We start from the raw sequence: 14,211 nt of genomic DNA, 5'->3' as shown, positions 1-14,211 counted from the left end.
TATTTTGCTTTTGCACTAAAATATAATAGTCAGGCTTGTAAACTAGGCTTGTATTCCTGAAATAGAGAGCTTTAAGGTATGATTTAATTGAGGTTATTAAGGAATTTGAAAGGAATTGATAGGGTAGATAAAGAGAATGTTTTTCCGCTGGTGGGGGAGGCTAGGACAAGCACCAGGCCCTTCACGGGGAGTTAGGATACACTTCTGCACGCAAAGGGTAGTAGAAGTGTGGAACCCCTCTCCCACAAAAAGCAGAGGCTAGCTCAATTAAAATTTTAAAATCTGAGAATAATAGATTTTTGCTAGCCAAGGCAGGTGGATGGAGTTAAGATAGAGATCTGCCATGATCTCATTAAATGACAGAACTGGCTCTAGGGGCTGAATGCCCTACACCTGTGCCTATGATGATCCCAGCAGAAAGAAAACTATCTGACACTCTATGCATAGCCACCTGCTAACATAATTGATAGAAACTCAAACCATTTTATTACTCCACTGCTCATATAAGAACACCACAATTAATAACTGGGTTATAAAAGAAGCCTGTAAGATTTCATGACAATGTGTGCAAGTGAACGTTACGCTGTACTCTTCTGATTTTCCAAATTGATACAGTCGGTTGGAGATGGAGGTGGTGGGAATTCTAGAGGTCCTGTAGTTTGCTTCCCATCACGAATCATAACCTCCTGTTTGGGTTTGAATGTTAATGGAGCAAATCCATCTCTATCTGCCGTTAGAATTATCCAGTTAGAACCTACAAGTGAAAATATAAAGATTACTACACGATGATATTCATAACACACAAATGAAACAAACCGACCAAATAAACATTAAATGCTCCAATTCATAGTTTATTAAGCAAATAATGTTTACAACAAAAAAATCAGAAATACACATCACTTACAATCCCAGTTCTTGCAAAATAGTTTAATTCATTTTTTCAGAAACCTCAATAAAAACATAAGAATTAGGAGCAGGAGTAGGCCATATGGCTCTTCGAGCCTGTTCCACCATTCAGTATGATAATATGGCTGATCTTTGACCTCAACTCCACTTTCCCGCCCGATCTCCATATCCCTTGATTCCCTTAATATCCAAAAATAGATTCTTGAATATATTCATTAACCGAGCATCCACAACCCTTTGGGGCAGAGAATGCCAAAGATTCACAGCCCTCAGTGAAGAAATTCCTCCTCATTCCAGTCTTAAATGGCCGATCCCTTATCCTGAGACTATGCCCCCTAGTTCTAGACTCTCCAGTCAGGTGAATCAACCTCTTAGCATCTACCCTGGCAATCTCCTTCAGATTATGTGTTTTAATGAGATCACCTCTCATTCTTCTAAACTCCAGACAGTATAGGCCCAATCTACTCAATCTCTCCTCATAGGACAACCCTCTCATCTCAGGGATCAATCTAGTGAACCTATGTTGCACTGCCTTTAAGACATGCATGTCCTTTCTCAGATAAGGAGACCAAAACTGTGCACAATACTCCAGGTGTGATCTCACCAAAGCTCTGTACAATTGTAGTCAGACTTTCTTACTCTTGTACTCCAAACCCCCTTGCAATAAAGGCCATCATGCCATTTGCCTTCTTAATTGCTTGCTGTACTTGCATGCTAACTTTCTGTGTTTCCAGTACGAGGACATCTAAATCTGTCTGAACACCAACATTTAATGGTTTCTCACCAGTTAAAAAAATATTCTGTTCTATTCTTTCTACCAAAGTCAATAACCTCACATTACACTCCATCTGCCACCTTATTGCCCACTCACTTCACCTATCTATATCCCTTTGTAGGTTCTTTATGTCCTCCTCACAGCTTACTTTCCCACCTAGCTTTGTATCAGCAAACTTGGATACATTGCACTCGGTCCCTTCATCCAAATCATTAATATAGATTTTAAATAGCTGAAACCCAAGCACTGATCCTTGCAGCACCCCACTAGTTACAGCTTGCCAACCGGAAAATGACCTGTTTATCCCTACTCTGTTTTCTGTCTGTTAACCAATCCTCTATCCATGCTAATTTATTACCCCCATTGTGGGAGCGCAAGCCCACATTTCTGAAACGCTTTGCTTCGGCGCGGTCTGGAGATATCGAAAGGGTTAAAAGTTGGAAGATTCAAGTTTGGATCAAAACAGGCTGCTAGACGATATAGAGCCATTTAGCCATTGAAATGAATAGCTGGTCATTTATCAGTATTTGAGTAATGATGAGAGTTTGACACTAGACACTGACATTCGGAAGGTGTGTGTGTCAGAAGCAGCCATGGAAATTGGAAGAGCTGCCTTTGAGAAGTGTCTCAATAACTTTCATACTGGGTTTGCATAGTATGAATGTCTGAATAAAAGACCTGATCCTGCCTTTACTACAACTGAGTGTGTGTGTCATTCGATGTTTAAAGCAACGAAGTGAAAAGAGCAAGAAAGCTGTACAACATATTGGTGACCCCGACGTGATTTTCAAAAGTTTGTTGGCTGAGTTTTTCGAAGAAGTGTTTCCCACACATCAGTTCGAGGGGTGAGCATTCTCTTCGTTGTCATGAATTAAAGGGATCTCCAGTTAGTTATGGGAGGCTCAGGAGTATTTCTTAATGAATGGATTAACTCTAAAGGGGGACCATACGAGATTGGGCAGAAAACGATGACAGGAGGATGGAGAGAGACACGGCAGTCCTTAATGGAGTGTCCAGTTAAAAAAGATTTTTTTTTTTTTATATAAAAGTGTTTGGGTTAAAAAGTGATAAAAAGAGAAAAGCATTAGTGTTGCAGTGTCTACTGCAGGGGATTCAAAAGTTAGAAGAGGCTGAGGCTAGAGATAGGGAAGTCTCAGAACTCAGCATAATTAACAGCAGTGAGTAAAGAAGTAGAGAATTGGAGAGTTCAGGCATTCGGGGCAGCCAGGTCTGTTCTGATGCTGGATCAACATCTTGCTGATGAACAAAACCGTAATCAAGATCTACAGAAAGGAATATCTAAGCTGCAGCAGATGGTATTAGGTTGCCCAGCGGAGACAGCAATTGATAAAACCGGGTGGTATTCGGAGGATTCCCCAGGTCAGAGAGTTGAAAAGGGGATTAAGGGACAGGGAGAATGCCCACCGTTCCCATCTGCAACTCCTTTGTCTTCTGACTTCAGAGCGTCGATCCCTTGTGGTTTGCGTGGCAACGTTAGGTATGGAGGCGGAACAGTTAGATGCTTCTTTGGTTCCGCAGTCACTTCACACTCCACAACATTACACACAACCCTCCGGTAATGTGGAGAGTGGGGGAAGCACGCTCTTGCGGTCAAGGCGAGAGCAGGATCATGATTCCTCTACTCCCTATGGTGCTCATGAAAGGAACACTACCTTAAGTGGTTTTGAGGATTCCTGGTATGAGCGAGGAGGGGTAAAGTTACAGTACATGAGAGCTATCCTTAGTGAAGTGGGACCTGCACCACTTCAGGATCTTAAGTTTGCCCAATGGTGGTGTAATATTCTGGGATGGTGGCAGTCAAGGAACATATCAGAGAAACGGAGGGGTTCACATGATTCTGCAAGCTTTAGGGAATCACCGGGGAAAGGTAGTAGGTTTTGAACAACCTCCAGGTCCCTGTTTGGTAGAATAATAGCTGCAATCTTTGGTGCTCACTCAGGGTCACAGTTAATAAAGCAGCTTGCATTATTACCAGGGGAAGGACCCAGGGAAGTGGGGAACATATATTCCAGTTATGTAAAAGTTTGGGAACTAATTGGATTGCTATGTCATTACGGGGATGATACACAGAAAGATCATTTTGACTCTCCTACCCCCTTCAGTACTTCTGAAAGTAGATGCCTGGGGCGGGGATGATAATTTTGATAAATGGTTGGCAAGGGTAGAAAGCTTGTATCAGAGAGCTTCAGGAATTTCAGTCATGGAAGTAAGACAGGGGTTACAGCAATGGAAGGCAAAAGGGCCTAAGTTGATGAATCCCGCTAGGAGTCGCATAAAAGGAACAGGTAGTGCCTGGATTCCGACACGTCAGCTGATAGAGAACAGCAATAGACTGGCTAAAGAATTAGAAAAATTAACAGAAAAGTTGAAGAATCAGGAAAGAGAAGCTAGTCACAGACAGGGATGATACCTCGGTTCAGTTGCTGAGGTCGGGAGTAGATTACGTAGGTGAGGGAGGATTTCTATAGGGATGCCGTGCCTCAACCACACACATCGTTTCTTTAGGACCCTTACTTCAGGATGGGGGTGGCCATACCCTTATCAAGGCTTGTGTGGAAGGTCAGTGGGAAATCGACAGGGTCCACCGGACAAATGAAGGTTGAGGTGGTCCTGGAGGAAGGGGATTCCCCTCTTCAGAGACAGTACCCCATCACCCCAGATACACCAGGAACAGTTACTGAACAGTCAGAGATGAAAGCAGTGGGAGAAGCTTGTTCAAAGCATTTAAAGTTTCTGTAGGAACGGGTGGTCTCAGAACTGATGAGGTGTTCAGTGAAAGGCTCAAATGTGAGAGTTATAAACATGATCTTAAAGGATGCGAAATAGAAGTTGGAGCGTCGCAAATGTCAAAATTACAGCAGTTCCGAAGGGTGAACTTAGAGAAGGACTGGGCCACTCGACTGACTATTTAGCATTTCCGTCATCCTTTACTCTATTTTGTTACACTTCTCCCATAAAGCAGAGAAAATTGTTAAATACTGTGCAGAGGGCAACAGCCTTGGTCGAAGACACCGATTGAGAGTTTACATTTCTGAATGTAAACAGCATTGAATTCAGTAGAAAATGTCAAAAATTGAAAGTTGACTTAAGTGAAAATGGATATGGTAATCCTACTGCTATTTGGAAGAAGGAAATGTGGAAGTGGAATCCAAGATTTCAACAGCTACAGAGTTTGAATCAAGCAATTGTGGACATGATACATCCTGTCCTTATGCTGGTGTTGTTTCAGTTGATAGTGCGTGTCATTTTGATTTACTACAGATGGCATGTTTGAAAACAAGGACAATTGGAGAGTGCTGTTGAACGAGCTCAAATGGACACACAAATGTTACCCAGATAAGGCCTGCAGAGAGGCAAAGAGAAGAAGTGGGGGAATGTGAGAGCGCATGACCGCATTTCAGAAATGCTTTGTTTCGGCACGGTCTGGAGATATTGAAATGGTTAAAAGTTGGAAGATTCAAGTTTGGTTTAAAACAGGCTGCAAGACGGCGTGGTGCCATTTAGCCATTGAAATGAGCAGCTGGTCATTTATCAGTATGAGTAACTTCTTACTATGCGAATAATAATCTGATGTGTATAGCAATTCATGACTATGGCCTCAACTTTGGAGCAGCCCGTTTCTCGGCGCACTTACCGGAATTGCACCGCTTTTCTCCGTTCTGAAGTGCGGCAAAAAATTTCCTTCCCACTTTGGCCGCTGTCCGGCCTCCTCCCTGTAGTCGCGCAGCATGGCCAGTCGAGTCGGGGGTGGAGCCAGCGTTCCACGCCGAAAACTGTGCTGGGACGTCTGCACATGCGCAGTGGAGTGTCCGCGCATGCACAGTAGCTCCTCGCCCCCAGCCTCTCCGTGTGCTTGCTGCAGCCGCTCTGTGGAGCACGATGCCAGCCACTGGAATCGCTCCTCGCCCCCAGCCTCTCCGTGTGCTTGCTGCAGCCACTCTGTGGGACCTAATGCCAGCCACTGGAATCGCTCCCGCCCCTAGCCTTGGCCGAGTGGCCTCCCGGTGAGATTTCTAAGAGATCGATAGTACTTTTTGTTTATAAGGTTTGGTGGTTTGTAAGGCTTGGTGGTTTAGGTTCAGGCAGGTCGTCTCCGCTTCCCGCCCCTATCCCAGGCTGAATGGCCTCCGATGTACCTACCTGTGCCAATTTCTTTAACTCTCTACAAGGGTTTTCTGAAGTGGCCACATACGCTGGCCTAAGTAGATTTGGAGTAACTATTAGCTGGCCAAAGTTGCCTAAATGGGCAGAACTGACATAACACCCGCTTTTGAGAAAAAAAATTAAACTAAACTAACTCAGTTACACTGGTGCAAATTAATTGGGGAGAATGGGGATTTTTAAGTTATGCCAGAAAAACCAAGTTACTCCAAAAAAAACACAGCAACTCCTGGCCAAAATTGAGCCCATTGTCTTATGTTAAGCATTTGAGTGTAACTTGTTACTATGCGAATAATAATCTGATGACATCGTCTGTATGTTAAGTATGATTTGGTTTGTGTATAGTTCAGAAAGCAGTTAGTTGTGATTTCAGGACAATGCCATTTTGATTCTACATCATCTGCATGTTAATTGTCTAAATGTACTATACAAAGTTCAAAGGCTTTTTTGGTATAAAGATGAGTTTGACACTAGACATTCGGAAGGTGTGTGCCTCACAAGCAGCCACTGGAATTGGAGCAAGCAGAAAGTTGGCTTGTGAAGTGTTTGTGTCTCAGTAGCATTCATACTGGGTTTGTTTAGTATGAATGTTTAAATAAAAGACCTGATCCTGCCTTTACTACAACTGAGTGTGTGTAATTCGACATTTAAAGCAACGAAGTGAAAAGAGCAAGAAAACTGTACAACACCCATGAGCCCTTATCTTGCGTAGCAACCTTTTATGTGGCACCTTATTGAATGCCTTTTGGAAATCCAAATATACTACATCCACTGGTTCCCCTTTATCTCCCTTGTTGGTTACATCCTCAAAAAACGCTAATAAATTTGTTAAACAGAATTTCCCTTCCATAAAACCATTTTGACTCTATCTAATCATATTATGATGTTCCAAGTACCCTGTTACCACTTCCTTTATAATGGATTTCATCGTTTTCACGACGACTGATGTCAGGATAACTGGCCTGTAGTTCCCTGTTTTCTCTCTCCGTCCTTTCTTGAATAGCGGGGTTACATTTTCTACCTTTCAATCCACTGGGACTGTTCTGCAATCTAGCGAATTTTGGGAGGTCACAACCAATGCATCTACGAGCGCTGCAGTCACCTCTTTTAGAACCCTAGGATGTAGGCCATCAGGTCCAGAGGATTTGTTGGCTTTTAGTCCCAATCTCAGATGTTTTGATATTCTGGTGCACACAATTATAAACCCAACATTCAATAAGGTCGATTTAGTGTTCTAACATTATCAATTTCACCATGAATTCATGTATTTGCTATCGATTCGTTGCCATATCTGTAGTACAACGATGCTCAATCTAAAACTGGTGCAATTAAGCTGCCTCCAGTAATAATCACCCAAGTAAATGGTGTGACGCTGGTGTAGTACGACACCTGCAGCTATCACAGCGCCCGAGAAACTGATACGGATATAAAACAGATATTAACATATTTCCAGTTTCCTTCTTAATTTACCACTTGCACAATCAAGTGGAGCTGGCCTGCAGGAGTTGTGGCTCCCCTTTCCTGGCACAACTCTACCATCCCACAGTGGGATCATTACGTTATAAGGATGAAAACTAATGAACGATACCAACAATTTCTCAGCTCAAACCTTTTTAATAAAGGTGTGGTCCAAGCTTATACTGCAGAGAACTAGTTAATAAAATTTGATTCATCCTTTTTAGTCTACTATACAATCTACTAGAATGTTATCTGACCATCAGTTGGAGAGATCAGGAGTTTGCAGCAATAATACATACTTTTTCAAAAGTGCATGTGCGTAAATGGGTTAATTGTTCATCTGGGTCTTGTTCCGTTCCCAATTACTTCACACATGTTTATGTTCACTAGCCTTTGAAAGCAGACCTTGTGTTGTGCATGAGAAAAAAAGTATCGGAGAGCACTCGAAATGTAGCAATCAGAGAAATTTCAACAGATGAAATACTTCATCACATATTGAAGTCTGTACACTTCGCTACTCAACATTCAACTGCAACAGTCTGATGATACTGTTAAAAAATTAAGTATATTACGTGCATTAGGATAGAAACTTAGCTAGGGCTAATTCACCTAGGGTTATCAGGATAAATATATCTCAATCACTGATTATCACCTCTCAAGTACCAGTCTATTAATTTATTCTATCCCTTTCCCACCTATCCTCAGTTACATTTCTAGTATGCCCAACTGTAAAAGAAAAATACTACTGCCACATTGCAAGTCTGTAAATGAATCAGCAGAGCTGCAGAGAGCAACAATAAGGTTCAGAAGATTTCAGAGAACCAGCACAGCATCAAAACAGATACCATCCCACCGTTCATTGTAATAATTTAAACCATGTATTAATCAAATCGCAACAACTTTCATTTTTATAGCACCATTAACATAGAAAACATCTCAAGGTACTTCAATGAACATTGAAATGAACACCAAACATTAGTTTGACAGACAAGGTTAGGAAAGATGATTTAAAAAAACATTAAAAAGGTGGAGGGGGGTGTGGAGAGAGAGGAGGGCAGAAAGATGAAGTGTCTGCCACTGATGGTTGAATACAGAGGATGTGGGAAGTGTGTGGAACATGAACTGTGGCTAATTATAGCATCTCTTTTAATGGCCCGGTTGAGATCATCTAACTCAGCACAAACTGGGGTTGAACCTGGGACCTTGCTAATCTATACAAACAGCGGCTAAGATAGCAAGTAGGCAAACAGCTCTCCAGTCATTGAGTCAACTTTAAGGCTTAGTATGACCAAAATAAACACTTTTTTTCTGGTGAAATACACAGAATTAAGATCTGAACAATAATGATCTTTTATGAACATTTTCTAAATAAGGCTGTTTATGACTCTATTTAAACTTTAAATTATTTGGTTTTGTTGTGGAAATAAAATCAATTTAATACAAACCTCTAAGTATTTTCTGTGTCACATAATGTCAGGCTTGGGGGGTGGGAGAGGGGGAATAAATTTCACCAAATTTTAGTGAACATCAATCATATTGTGTGACAATTTTCCAATAACTAACCATCTCCACATTAAATGTCAGATATGATTTTTTATTTGTTCAATTCCCTTACTAGATAAAGTGGATCAAGCATGTTAAATGTGCCAGTGGTACTTGACAAAAATTTCAATCTCAGCAACTCAAAATAGCTTCAGCAAAAACCCTGTTCTATTTTACCTCCAAGGTTACCATGACCATCATACACAATTAGTGAGATTGGTTTTTGCTGCTGCATCAATAAGGTGAAAGAGCACTTCTCTGAATTGTGGGGTTGCTAGGATATGGTTAAGATTTTGACTACTAATACAGTTAGATTAAACAAAACAAAATCGATTTTTCTTTTCAACAAAAACACAAAGGCAAATTATTATCTGAATGGCGGCAGATTAGGAAAAGGGGTGGCGCAACGGGACCTGGGTGTTATGGTTCATCAGTCATTGAAAGTTGGCATGCAGGTACAGCAGGCGGTGAAGAAGGCAAATGGCATGTTGGCCTTCATAGCTAGGGGATTTGAGTATAGGAGCAGGGAGGTCTTACTGCAATTGTACAGGGGCCTTGGTGAGGCCTCACCTGGAATATTGTGTTCAGTTTTGGTCTCCTAATCTGAGGAAGGACATTCTTGCTATTGAGGGAGTGCAGCGAAGGTTCACCAGACTGATTCCAGGGATGGCTGGACTGACATATGAGGAGAGTCTGGATCAACTGGGACTTTATACATTAGAGTTTAGAAGGATGAGAGGGGATCTCATAGAAACGTATAAGGTTCTGACAGGACGGGACAGGTTAGATGCAGGAAGAATGTTCCCGATGTTGGGGAAGTCCAGAACCAGGGGACACAGTCTTAGGATACGGACTAGGCCATTTAGAACTGAGATGAGGAGAAACTTCTTCACTCAGAGTTGTTAACCTGTGGAATTCCCTGCCGCAGAGTTGTTGATGCCAGTTCATTGGATATATTCAAGAGGGAGTTAGATATGACCCTTATGGCTAAAGGGATCAAGGGATATGGAAAGAAAACAGGAAAGGGGTACTGAGGGAATGATCAGCCATGATCTTATTGTATGGTGGTGCAGGCTCGAAGGGCCAAATGGCCTACTCCTGCACCTATTTTCTATGTTTCTATGTAACTAGATTTGGAAGGAGCAGGGAGTCAGAAAAAGCAGAATTTGGAGGTTGTCCATGGTCGTGGTGGTGGGGGGGGGGGGGGGGGGGGGGATGGGGGGGTGGCGGGGGAATTGAGAAGACAAAATAAACAAGGAAATAAATTTAGACACAATGTAAAAGAAAAATAGGTTAAAGAATCTTTGACAAAAATAAGGAATCTATAAAAAGCTTTTGCGAAAACACTGGAAGCATTAGGAATAAAATACTGGAACTTGAAGCAACTGTAGCAGTAGAAAAAATTGGCATTTTAGAGATTGTCCAGACATTGTACACCCCAAAAGACGGGAGTGAATTCAACATTCAAAGATAGCTTGTTCAGGAAGGACAGTAATAATATGACAGTTAGCTTTGTATGTACAGGATAATAAGACAGACAAGGAAATTGTGATTATCTCAGGGGAAAAGGAAAAAGCAAAAGGTGGCTGGACCCCCAAAAAATCATAGACTGCGTTAACAAATTGGTTCTGCTATTCAACTCTGCGGGCAGGGAAAGAATTTTTTATGATGAGATTAGATGGTTTTGTACAGTTCACAATATTGTAATAATGGAGGACTATTAACTAGGAAAGTCCAAATAGAAATAAAACAAATAGATTAATGCTTGTGTCAAAAGGGTATTCCGATGTGTTGTGTTTGTCCATAATACTGCCAACAACAATTTTTTGGCTCATGTGCAATAGATCAGGCTAGAGGAAACTTAAATTCAGACAGTTCTTGCAGATGCCAACCTAATAGCTTGCAAGTTAGAAGTAATGGAAGCTCATTTGTAGATCATAATTTGATCACATTTCAGATCTGGAGATAGGCACCATCAAGGACTAGGACAGAAGTATATGATTACAAGAAAGCACAATTTAATGGAATGAGGTGCAAATTAAATACATTAATATATGCTGTTGAGAGGGATTAGTGAAGAAAAATGGAAAACATTTAAAACTATATCAGATATACAAGACAAATACATATCAAAGTGCAATAAGGATAAACTAAACAAACACAAACTGTTGAGCAGAGAAATTAAAAGGGAGGCAAGAAAAATGGGCTACATAAAGCCTACAAGGATGGGGTAGAACTTTAGCAGGAATACAGCAGATTTAAATGGATTTAAAAATGATTAGGTGTTTAAAGGACACTGAAGAAAAGAGCAAAAATTGTTTTTGATACCAATAGCAAAAGTAGTTGGGGAGAAAGTTAAAAGATGAAAGCGTTGGAATAATTGGCGTGATAAGGTGATTATATATATATATATGCAAGTTATTTATTTAATTATTTTATCTTTGCTAACTTTCAATCCTGGAGAACTTCTCCAGTACCCAATCAATCTTTCATTACTTTAGTCAATACCATGCAAATTTTTGCCATTAACAGAAAGTTCTGTTTCTTATTGTAAAAACTTAAACTGGAGTAACTGGAGTAATTGCTTAAAAGGAAATATGACCAAACTGAAATATGCCAGTGGTGACGGTCATCAATATTACGCCTAAAGAAAGGATCTGACCATCTACTTCCATACCAAAAACAAAAAAAAGACATGCAATCAATATTCCCATTAAGCTGTGCAGCCACGCAGCGGACTGGTGGTCCTGCATGGCTTTAAATGGAAAGACCACGTATGCGCGAAAGTTTGAATGGGCCGGACAGCTCGTTAAAAGGGCCACGCACCACCAAAAAATTAGAGGGAACATTGCATGCAACATCTGTATTCATTTCAGGCAACCATACTCAGATCAAGTCAAAATGCATCATATTGGAACAGTGCAACACACTTCAAGGTGACTTTGACAACGACACGACAGCACAGTACCTGTAATAATATTGACAAGTTTTCAAGGAATGTTACTGTACCTTCATATATTTTCTATAAATTTTCTATGAGGCTTTTGTATGCTCAATACTGACCTATAACATTTATCATTATTGTGTTTGAGGATTAGCACTAAAGTAACATTCCCATTATTGAAAGCATAATACACAACACAAAATGTATTGTGATACCACATGGTGCAACTAATACATTTTGAAAGCAGGTACAGCAGGCGGTGAAGGCGGCAAATGGTATGTTGGCCTTCGTAGCTAGGGGATTTGAGTATAGGAGCAGGGAGGTCTTACTGCAGTTGTACACAGCCTTAGTGAGGCCTCACCTGGAATATTGTGTTCAGTTTTGGTCTCCTAATCTGAGGAAGGACATTCTTGCTATTGAGGAAGTGCAGCGAAGGTTCACCAGACTGATTCCAGGGATGGCCGGACTGTCATATGAGGAGAGACTGGATCAACTGGGCCTTCATTCACTGGAGTTTAGAAGGATGAGAGGGGATCTCATAGAAACGTATAAGATTCTGACGGGACTGGACAGGTTAGATGCGGGAAGTATGTTCCCGATGTTAGGGAAGTCCAGAACCAGGGGACACAGTCTTAGGATAAGGGGTAGGCCATTTAAGACTGAGATGAGGAGAAACTTCTTCACCCAGAGAGTGGTGAACCTGTGGAATTCTCTACCACAGAAAGTTGTTGAGGCCAATTCACTAAATATATTCAAAAAGGAGTTAGATATAGTCCTTACTACTAGGGGGATCAAGGGGTATGAAGAGAAAGCAGAATGGGGTACTGAGGTTGCATGTTCAGCCATGAACTCATTGAATGGCGATGCAGGCTCGAAGGGCCGAATGGCCTACTCCTACACCTATTTTCTGTGTTTCTATGACAGCTGTGGCTCAGATGATAGCACTCTCACCTCCGAGTCAGAAGGTTGAGGCTTCAGATCCCACTCGAGACTTGAGCACAAAAATTCAGGCTGACACTCCAGTGCAGTACTGAGGGAATGCTGCACTGTCGGAGGTGCCATCTTTCAGATGAGACGTTAAACCGAAACCCTATCTGCTCTCTCTGATGGATGTAAAAGATCCCATGGCACTATTTCAAAGACCAGGTCAGTGTCCTGGTCAATATTTATCCTTCAATCAACATATAGGGCCCAAGTTTCCACACGATAAAAAACGGGCGCCCCTCCGAGCTGGGCGCCCGTTTTTCGCGCCTAAAACGGCGTCGGAAAAAAAATGCGCGATTCTGGAGCGCCCTACAGCTCCTTGTCTGTTTGGCGCGGCGCCCAGGGGGGCGGAGCCTACACTCGTGCCGATTTTGTAAGTGGGAGGGGGTGGGTACTATTTAAATTAGTTTTTTTCCTGCCGGCAACGCTGCGCGTGCGCGTTGGAGCGTTCGCGCACACGCAGTGTGAAGGAAACATTGGCACGCGGCCATTTTTGTAGTTCTTTGTAGCTGTTTAGTTTTTGAACATTTTTTAATAAAAGCACATTGCCATCAGCACATCAGCACTGAGAAGGCTGCAGGAAGCCTCAGAAAGTTGAGGCAGCCGCTTCCCGACGACCTCCCCCTTTTGCCGTCGGGAAATGGCTCCTCAATTTCTGAGGCTTCCTGCAGCCTTCTGTCTCCTTCCCTCCCTCCCTCCCGCCGTCTGGAACGGCTTCCTCCCCTGCGTTCGGTCGGTTGCCTCCCTCCCTCCCGCTGTCTGGAACGGCTTCCTCCTCCCCCCCCCAGCCACGTTCGGTCGGTTCCTTCCCGCCCCCCCCACCCCCGGTCGGTCGGTCGGTCCCCTCCCTCCCGCCGGCCGTCTGGAACGGCTTCCTTCCCCACCCCCGCCCCGCGTTCGGGAACGGCTGCCTCGTTTTGTGAGGCTTGCTGCAGCATTCTCCCTGACTGAAGCACTTTCACACAGGTAGGAAGATGGTTTATTTCATCTTTTCTTAGCTTATAAATATTTATTCAGGTTGGATTTATTTGTATAATATTTGTACAAGTATAAATAAGGATTTATTGTAGAATTTAATGACTTCCCTTCCCCCCCACCACCTCGTTCTGGACGCCTAATTTGTAACCTGCGCCTGATTTTTTAGTGTGTAGAACAGGTTTTTTCAGTTCTACAAAAATATTCACTTGCTCCATTCTAAGTTAGTTTGGAGTACGTTTTCACTGTGGAAACTTTCAAATCAGGCATCAGTGGCCGGACACGCCCCCTTTTGAAGAAAAAATTCTGTTCCAAAGTGGAACTGTTCTACCTGACTAGAACTGCAGAAAAAAAAATGTGGAGAATTGCGATTTCTAAGATAGTCCGTTCTCCACCAGTTGCTCCTAAAAATCAGGCGCAAATCATGTGGAAACTTGGGCCCTTT

The 14,211-nt window shown here is 42.3% G+C and overlaps 1 protein-coding gene across 2 annotated transcripts in view; it reads right to left on the bottom strand.

Annotated features, from left to right (window-relative positions):
• Positions 1-463: 463 nt before the first annotated feature.
• The window catches only part of wdcp (WD repeat and coiled coil containing), a 32,429-nt gene continuing 18,681 nt past the window's right edge, over positions 464-14,211 (bottom strand). For both annotated transcript variants that reach the window (XM_070885061.1, XM_070885060.1), the window contains exon 4: positions 464-754. In XM_070885061.1, coding sequence (XP_070741162.1) covers positions 579-754 — 176 coding nt within the window. In that variant the 3' untranslated portion in view covers positions 464-578. The remainder of the gene's footprint in view (positions 755-14,211) is intronic.

The sequence above is a fragment of the Pristiophorus japonicus genome, chromosome 7, assembly GCF_044704955.1.
Source record: "Pristiophorus japonicus isolate sPriJap1 chromosome 7, sPriJap1.hap1, whole genome shotgun sequence".
Lineage (NCBI taxonomy): Eukaryota > Metazoa > Chordata > Chondrichthyes > Pristiophoridae > Pristiophorus > Pristiophorus japonicus.
The sequence above is the reverse complement of the archived record's forward strand: the minus strand, read 5'-3'. Positions and strand labels throughout refer to the sequence as shown.